The following is a 10117-nucleotide window of genomic DNA, read 5'->3' on the forward strand; positions in this document are numbered from 1 at the left end:
TATATATAATAAATTGTGTGCAATTTATATAAATATTATCAAATATATTTGTTATATAAAAATATGAAATATACACTAAGAAATATCTAAACTTTAAATTTTATAACTATAACTAAACACACACATATATATATATATATATACACACACACACACACACACACAGCTGTTTTACTTGTACTTTAAAATGATAAATTTAGACATTTATTAGTCATGAAATTATCATAATTTATTCCAACCAGTAAACTGAATAAAATAAGTGTAAATACAAGTAATTCAGTAATAATAATTACATAAAATTATAATAATTAAAACATAAAGGAAATTCAGTCTGATGGATGGTGTATGACACTGTCAACTGTATGTAAAGTATCAGATTAAAAAAAAAAAGAAAATATATTGATTATCTTCAGTGATTTAACTTTTTATTAATGATAAAAAATATTGCAGAATCTACTGGAAAATTATTTTTTCCCCCTCTATTAATAAATGGGTAACTATGATAACCGAGATTTGCCTCTTTGCTGACTTTATCTATATATCTATAACTATATCTACATCCGTAATTCCTCAATATACATGTATTGCTTTCCTGTACCATCTTTCCATAAGTCCATCCAAGCCCATCACAGGAAAATGCTACGTCCAGGCTACAGATGATTATGTCCATTATTATATCTTAAGTACCATGATGGTCATTCACTTTTCCAATGAATAAAAGACAAAACTCTGTCAACCAAGTATTAAGATTTCGATTTAAGACTCTAAAAATGAAGTCTCTTCACATGAGGTTCAGTTGATGGCAGTAAACAGTGGGCTACTTGAGTCAAAAACTGGCCAAAGTGGTTTGCTGTGCCTTCCAGGGGCCGGACGTCCCCTTTAGGACCCGATAGACGGGCTTCATCCGTGACAGCGTGACCCAGCAAAGGCCTACGTATGAGGATATCTCAGCATTAAAGATCACGGAGGCTACCGAGAAGAAGAAACGGAGAAGAAAACGAGTCATCCCGTCCTGCTATGAGCTCGGGGACAGCCAGTGTTTGAGCTCATCCATGCCCCTCTGCACCCGTCCCATGTAGAAGTCCATGTTATGGGAGAAGTCTGTGCACACACTGGATTGGGCGTCTCCGAAAGTGCAGTAGAGCGCAGTCCCGCCCACACTGATCACCACAGTAGCCAAGCACAACAAGAGGAGGAGCAGCCAGGAGTCTCCGCCCACTTCATCTGCATATTGCATATACACAAATCAGTGTAGAATCAGAACATGGTCAGTTTGAATACTGCAAAAATGAGTTTTTAGAAAACTATAGCAGTTCTTACCGTGGTCCAGGCCCTCGTCAGGCTCGTGGAAACGGACTTTGCGTTTAGGGGCGACAGGGTCAGAGCTGTTGGCTCCTTCCAGAGAGACTCTTCTCTTCAAGATCGACACAAGACCAGCAGCTGGAGTGATCTGAAAGACAGAGGACTAGTTATTGAGAAAGATTCCTGGATTCACAGGCTCATAGTGTCTCCAAAAAATTAGGAAGTGTTCTGCACTAACATACTCTACCCACTAGATGTCACTATGAGCTGAGTGGGCAGGAAATGTATTGCTTATGTAAGAACCAGCCTTTTTATTTTTATTTTGGCTGCCTGGATGTAGGGTTCAATATGTAAAATACAGCGTTTTACCAAATTACTATTATTATTATCGTTATTTCTTTTTCAGATTTAACAAGAAAAATTCCCAATTGTCAGACTTGCATAAAATAAGCACTTTTTATAGAATTGCTTTTTAGTTTTTATTCATTTGTTTCACCCTGAGAGCTTCCATATTTGGTAAGATCTGTCCCAATGAAAACACATTTTCAAGCACTGCAATTATAGTTCTCTATTTTTGCTCCATCATAGCAGTTACATTTGTCAGGACAGACTGAAGCCAAACATTTTGTTTTTCCCAAAACCTGTAGAATGGCTCATTTCCACAAAGACTTTAAAAAGCAGGAGAGCAGACCTCACTGTACCACTAAACACTGTATTAAATGGCCAAAATAAAACTATTAAAGCAATAAGGCACATGAGGATGTGTTTTTACCATGGTAAAGGGTGTTGCTCATCTCTAATGTTCTATGTAGATCTCTAATCAGACTTTAGCGACAGAACTATCCGTTTCATTAAAAGGCTTAAATACATTGATATAACAAAGTAGAGGTTAACTATACTTTACCACTTAACTATAGGCTATAGTTACTATAGATATTATATAGATATATAGATACTATATCTATAGATACTATAGATGTTAAACTCAAATGTTTTGCTTTAAATCTCTCATAAAAACTCCTTTTAGGAAGTACAAAGCGCATAAGCAGCGTGACAAATTAATAGGACTAATAACAGATGCATTAATCACTTGAGTAAATGACACTTGAATAATTAGACTTCAAAACACACCACAATGTGGTGAGCCCATCACGAAGTGGACCATTAACGGTGAGCAATCAACATAACACATGCTTATCATCGCTAATGAAAGTTTCCAGCTCTGCTGACGCTCCTATACAGAAAAACATCACGTTTGATGAGTGCGGACATAATGTCAGTCGGGTAATGTTTGCTCTCTCTGTTCAGTTTTTCTTTGTTTTTGTTTTTTCATAAGAAAATTATTCCATTCAGTAAAGACATATAATCAATCAAAAGTGACATTTACATTGTCACAAACAAAACAAATAAATGCTGTTCTTTTGAGCTTTTAATTCATCAAAGAATTATTAGGGAAAATGTATCATGGTTTCCACAAAAATATTAAGCAGCACAACTGTTTGTATTTCAACATTAATAATAAGAAATGTTTCTTGAGCAGCAAATCAAGGATCATGTGATGCTGAAACCTGCAGTAATGATGCTGAAAATTCAGCTTTGACCACTGGAATGAACTACATTTTATTATGTAATAAAATAGAAAACAGTTACAACAATATTGTAATATTATTTCACAATATGACTCTTTTTACTTTCGTTTTGATCAAATAAATGCAGCCTTGGTGAGACTTATTTCAAAAACATTTTAAAAAAATCTCACAGGCTAAACTTTTGACTATGCTTAAATATGCTTGAACATCTTAACTGATCTCAACAGTGCTGATGGTATATCATTCTCTGGCAGTGCCGTGTACTTGTTCTGGGCATTAAGTCGACTACAAATGAACCGATAAATAATGAGTATTGCATGTTATAATACAAACACGTTTTGAATTTGGTTTTCCAGGTTAGTAGGTTTTGTCTGGTTAAAAAGCATCAAAATCGGGTACTGAGCACAACTTAGTCTGCAAGCACACCATGTTTCCGCAGTATGTTGTCGACCTTTCCAAGTAAAGGGAATGCTCAGATAAATGTTCAAAAGTCAAACCATTTTAACTAACTCAACAGATTTGACAATTGACGGTGCAGGCTGAAGGTCATAATCCACGTGTATGCTGATAAACGCCATCACTGTTGAGTCCCAACTCTATTCTGGCACACACAAAAAAAAGTATTTTGAGAAATGATTTGTTTTTTGCCCATACAATTAAAGTCAAAGGGGCCACAACATTCTTCAAAATATCCTCTTTTGTCTTCCACACAATAAAGAGAGTCATACAGGTTTCATACAATTTTTTTATTTTTAATTGTATTTAAATTTTTTTGGGTGAACTATGCCTTTAACAGCTGCAGCTAGAAAGTTTTTTTTGAACGATATTAATACTTTTTTCTGCAAAGATGCATTAAATTAATAAAAACAGAGTAATGACATTTATAATGTCACAAAAGATTTCTATTTCAAATAAATACATAATGCTTTTGGACTTTCTATTTATCAAAGAGTTCTGAAAAAAAATGTATCACTGTTCCACAAAAATATTAAGCAGCACAACTGTTTTCAACATTGATAATAATAAGAAGAAATGTTTCTTGAGCAGCAGATCAGCATATTAGATTGATTTCTGAAGGATCATGTGACACTGAAGACTGGAGTAATTATGCTGATAATTCAGCTTTGCATTACAGGAATAAATTACATTTTAAAATGTATTCAAATATAAAAGTTATTTTAAACTGTAACAATGTTACACAATTACAAAATGTAGCCTTGGTGAGCATAAGAGACTTTTTTTTTTTAATCTTGCCGACCTCAATCTTTTGAATGGTAGTTTTATATTGAGAGCACTTAACTTAACACAAGATGCTGGCTATACACTAGTCCTGAAATCAAGATCCCCCTGCCAAGAAACGGCACATCACATGTTTGGGAACAGGGCACAAAAGCGTTTAAGACACAGGATATTGGCTTCATGAAAGCCTGTATTGTGCTGGCAGAGATCAGTGGTCCAGATTCCATTGTTGATTGTTTCATTGAGGGTGGAAGTGTCATTATGACATCATCACACACGGCTGCCTGTTACTTTTTTTATTCAGCTCTGACATTCAGGGGAAAGGTCACCCTTCAGGTCACCCAGCTCTCCCAATCACTGCTAAGATTCTGACATCTATTATTTATGCTCTTATCAGACGCCTTCTTACCTCAGTAACTTACAAGAAATAAAAGAGGTAATTACCAAGCCGGGACCTGAGATCACACAAGCGGAGCTTAAAAAAAACCAAGCACACCAAGAAAATAATACAATCACGCTTCTATGCTCAGTAATGATGAGTTCTAGGTGACGTGACAAGTGACGTGACATGTGGCCAAGTATGGTGACCCATACTTGGAATTAGTGCTCTGCATTTATCCCATCCTAAGTGCACACACACAGCAGTGAACACACACACCGTGAACACACACCCGGAGCAGTGGGCAGCCATTTTTGCTGCGGCGCCCGGGGAGCAGTTGGGGGTCTGGTGCCTTGCACTGTACATTCACTCCCCCCACCTACAATCCCTGTCGGTAAGAGACTCGAACCCCCGCAACCTTTGGGTTACGAGTCCGACTCTCTAACCATTAGGCCACGACTTCCCCCTAGGTTCATTACAAGTTAAAGGGATAGTTCACCCAAAAAATGATTTCTGTCATCACTTCGGTCCGTTCTTTCTTCTGTGGAACATAAAAGATATGTCTATAAAATGGAAGTCATTGGTTTAGTTACCAACATTCTTCAAAATATTTTCTTTTATGTTCTGCAGAAAACAACTCGTACAGGTTTGGAATAACATGAGGGTGAGTAAATGATAACAGAATTTAAATTTTTGAGTGAACTATCACTTTAAGAACCATTGAGAGACATGCTGTCGATTATCACAGACAATTCTGACTCCCCCAGTTTTGTAAACTTAAAAAAAAAAAAATTGTCTAGATGGGACATAAATATGGCTATTTTGCAATTATATGAATCTATTATTAATATAATTATCTTATGTTAAATAAAATCATGAAATTGTATTAATTGTATTACTAAAACAAATTTTTTTTATTTTTGCACAATTAAAATAAATGGTCTTATTTTAAGATATTATTAGATGCAAAATTGCCCTTTTAGCATTGGGAATATTGTTACAGTTGGAAAGCGATATACAGAGGGCTCCCTTTCTGGTAACCTTAACATGTGAAAGTTACCAGGGATGAAATAAGGTTTCATAATATTGCATAGACAACGTTTGCAATCTATTCGGTCTTAGAAATCAACATCATTGTTGTTTAACCTGGAATATTCCTTTAAATCAATGACTGTAGCAGCTGTAGAGGTGATGCAAGATGACATCACTATGACATCACTGGATGCTATCATAGTTCCACAACAATGCACTTTAAAGGGTGATATATGCTATTCAAGTCATTTATAGGTTGTTGTTTTTTTAATGATTAAACTTGGTAACGCTAGTGGCACAGAGTCACACTTTCCCTTTAAAATATCTCTCAAATTTGCATACTACTCACAATATATGCAGAATATTAAGTGTTACCGCTCTAAGAATCAGCAAAGTGCTTAAGGGCCTAATTAGAAAGACCTTTAAAACTAATCTGATTAGAAATTCTCAAAACAAAGCCATGCCAAGCACAAAACAACAAGTAAGCCACTTTGTCATTTGAACTAAATTGAGAGAAGATCTGTCACTCACCTCTTCCACCTGTATGCGTTTGGCCATGTCATCCAGCATGGACACATGCATAATATCCAGCGACTCCACCCCGTTCCCGTTCTCCTCTAGCTCCAACTCTGCTGTTTTCTCGGGAACTTCCTGCTCCAGAGGCAGCTGATCTGCTCCTCCTTCCTCCAGCTTCAAAGCCTCCTCTACCTCCCCTCCATCTTCCTGCTTAGTGTGTGGGACGGACTCCACCACATCCTGCCCCGTATCCACAGTGTCCCCGGTTCCCTCCATCACCCGCTGGGCCTCCACGTCGCCTGGTAGAGCGGTGTCCATTGGTGAGTGGGGCTCTGGTGTTGCATCCCTGTGGGAAGCTGCCATGCTTGCGCTCTCCTCTTCTGCTCCTGCATCCTCACAGGCTGGAGAGGAGGAGCTGTCCGTCACAGCCGAGGAGGAGGAGGAGGAGGGATCATGCTGCTGTTCGCTCTGGTGGAATTGTGAGGCGGTGCTGCTACAATCTTCATGCTGGATGACTTCCTGTTGTGCCTCAGATGTACTCTGATCCTCCATAACCTTCCCTGTTTTAGATTGAGAGAGAAGACGGTTTATATGAAACTAATGAAACATTCTTGGAACATTCATTCATCATTCATTTAGCATACTGCAAAAGGCTTTTTGTTAAACGTGAAACGTTTATAACAAAACATTTAACAATACTGTCACTTTACTATATTTACTTCAGCAAGCAGCATCACGTTATCATCTTGCAAATATATGGTTATTTATCATTTTTATTAATTAAATATTTTTGAATTAAATTAAGGTTGACAAATTAATACAATTGTAAGGTACTTAATGATATAAATAAGTGTACAAATGTCTCAAATCAGGAAAAAAATAAATATTTAATTTGAATAAAAAATACATTTTATTTTAGGTTTAATATTTGCAATAATTATTGTTAATATTAATTGTGAAACTGTTAAAAATATTTTTGTTTAATATATATTTTTCATTTTAATAAAACAATAAAGTTCATTTTTATACTAATTCATATATAATACATAATAATTATTAATTACGTATTATAAAAATGAAAACTATTTAAAGAAACCTTACATTTTGTATTTTATATAGCAAAAAAAAAAACTGTTTTAATCTTTAAATAATAATTCTAAATAAATAAATCATTATTGAACGCAAAATAAATAAATAATAAATAAATATTCTAATAATAAATTAGAATAAATATGAAAAATGCTGGAAAAATATCATGAATAGTATGGTGTACTATGTCTGATTTCTTTGCATTGAATGACCGCGTGGTCATTTGACCATCAGACCCTTGTGTACAACAGAACAGGTCGATGGCAGACGATCAGTCACTATTGATGCATCGTGGCCCTGCTGTCTGAAGCCCTGTGGATCAATAATGCAGAACTCCACTGCTGACTGTTCTCTGCTCCCTCGGTGGCCATAAACGCACGTCGGGCGCTGTGCTGCTCAGAGACAGGATCTAAGTGATGGCAGCTCACTGTCAGAGATCAGAGAAAGACACGCGACAACCAGTGCCAGGCCGATACAGTCTGACGCTCAGTTTCTAAAAACTACACTCTCCCTGCTGTCTTCCTACAGCTTACCACTCATTTTCCAGAATGTCAATCATGCCCTGCTGTCCAGGAGGTCCAGCTCCCTGATGCATTCAGTTTCACTATATTTCCTTTTCAGTTTCCCCTTCAAATGTTATGTTTAAATTGGAAGTAGGTGACCATATTGACTTTACCTGATTAAGAGAAATATATACATTTTAGCAATTTAATATTGTATAGCTGAAGATAATTCAAATTTAATAATAAAACTATCAAAAAATAAATTAAAATAATAAATAAATAAATAAATAAAAATGTAAATAAAATAAATAAAATGAAAGTTAAATAAATGGTATTAAAGAAACTATATTTAACATTCTTGAAGTAAAAAAATAAAATAATGAATAACTTCAAGTGAATTAAATTGAATATATAATTAATGTATTAAATAAATACAAAGAATTAAAAAAGAATAGAAAGCTAGAGTTTTTTTTTTTTTTTTTAAAATAAAAAAAAAAAAAAAAAAAAAAAAAATATATATATATATATATACAATTTGATAAATTATGTTAATTTTAAATTGAAAAAATCAATCAATCAATCTTATTAATTTCTTACTTTTGCCAGCCTGGAAATCACATTTTAAAATTTGCTAATATTTCTGGAAGTTCATAACCAAATTAACCTGTAGCATGTATATTTTAGATTAAGGTTTTAATGATTTTTTTTAATGAAAGGTCATTGTATCATTTAATGGCCATAACATTAAAATAATTGCTAATATATATATTGCTAATATAATATATATATTCTCCGTAATTGCCAAAAAAAACAAAAATGTTATCTTTAGAAGGACTTTCTGATCAATTAAAACGCATCAGACAATCAGAAACCACAGTTCAAGCCATGTCTAACAGAGGGCATGATATTATGATGAACTTTTGGATCAGAATTCTGCATGAACAAGCAGTATGAGTGAATGCAATCAATCTCTAACTTGTGTGTCTGGGAGGGTACCGGCGCAGGGCAAGATGCACCTGCTGCAGGAGTCCCGGCCAAGCAGAAAGCCTGCTCAGCGTACTCCAGAACAGGTGGCTGGGCAGAGGCTGTGTGTGTGTGTGTGTGTGTGTGGGGTGCTGTCATGCCTGGTATGTAAAAGTGAAACCGGGTCAGGGAACTCAATGCGAGTAACGCGGTGTTCAGGTAACATACCCCAGCAGCACATCAGCTGCGAGAGCCGGTGAGAAAGAGAGTCTCATCAATAAGGCATGATCCGGAGGGACAGGAGGGAACTCTAACTCTGTCTGTGTGTGTGTGTGTGTGTGTGTGTGTACTTGAAGAAGGGGACATGGGGTTTGCCTTTGCCTCGTCCACAGATGATGCAAGAATCTTTTTAGGTGACTAGGTGTACACAATTAATATTAAAAGATCCAATTAAAACTGATCCTATTTACGTACATGATAAATGTTAAGTAGTTTTATTTGCCATAATTCAATGCGAATTTACTTTTTATAAACATTTTTCTAAACCAACTGAAAGAACTTTCTGTTGAGGTAACCACAGTGAGACCAACAATATTTATCATTAATATCACAGCTTAATTGTTGTTAACTGATATTTTGCTAAAAACCTTATCATGTTTTCTCTCAAAATAGGAATTGTTTTTTTTATTGTGTATATATATTTGGGGAAGAAAATATATATTAAAAATATATATTATTAACTGATGGTTTCATTCAATCAAATCTGTTGATTTGCAAAAAAACCTTAAAAACCTTACCAGATGCTGAGTTGTATATTATGTAAACAAAAACTTTTATTTTGGATTAATCGTTTGACAGCACTAGAAATAATATGTATATAATAATAATATATAATATATATATATGTATGTATGCATGCACATACCTTTTGAAAAATCTAAATCTTAATACCTATTTTGTGCGAAAACTGTACGTGATGGAAAGTTTTTAGAAAAAATATATAAAAATTTAAATTACACATATATACAAAAGCACTCAAATGTCAAAAGTTTCAATGACTAAAAGTTGTCAAAAGTTATCATTTAACTTAGGAGTGGTAAAAGTTGAAAGGATTAAGCATAAAATAATATCTACACAATTATGAATCATATGAAAATTGGCTGAGAATTGAACGTAGTTGTAACCTGGCTCAGAGGAAAATAGGAATGATGTCTTTTGTGGCAGTTTTTCTGGTGATTAAGGTATAATATAAGACGACTCTTATATTACATTTTGTGAGAAACTGTTACATTCTCGAGCAAAACGGGGACTATTTTTGGAATCAGCACTCCAAAATTAGTAAGAAACAAGTATTGGATTTCCTTCAGTAAATATGATGCATGGTGGTGTTATTTCACACTGAATAAATACATACATAAATACAGACATCATATTATGGTAATTACTCTGATGGTAGGGATATATATATATATATATATATATATATATATATATATATATATTAT

At 34.7% G+C, this 10117-nt stretch overlaps 1 protein-coding gene across 2 annotated transcripts in view; it reads right to left on the bottom strand.

Moving 5' to 3' along the window:
* Positions 1–335: 335 nt before the first annotated feature.
* Positions 336–10117, bottom strand: part of cnsta (consortin, connexin sorting protein a) — a 25541-nt gene continuing 15759 nt past the window's right edge. For both annotated transcript variants that reach the window (XM_016492445.1, XM_016492446.1), the window contains 3 exons: positions 6073–6617; positions 1321–1450; positions 336–1224 (listed from right to left, as the gene is read on the bottom strand). In XM_016492445.1, the coding sequence (XP_016347931.1) occupies positions 1016–1224; positions 1321–1450; positions 6073–6617 (884 nt within the window). In that variant the 3' untranslated portion in view covers positions 336–1015. The remainder of the gene's footprint in view (positions 1225–1320; positions 1451–6072; positions 6618–10117) is intronic.

Source organism: Sinocyclocheilus anshuiensis, unplaced genomic scaffold, assembly GCF_001515605.1.
Source record: "Sinocyclocheilus anshuiensis isolate Anshui unplaced genomic scaffold, SAMN03320099.WGS_v1.1 scaffold222, whole genome shotgun sequence".
NCBI classification, from domain to species: Eukaryota; Metazoa; Chordata; class Actinopteri; order Cypriniformes; family Cyprinidae; genus Sinocyclocheilus; species Sinocyclocheilus anshuiensis.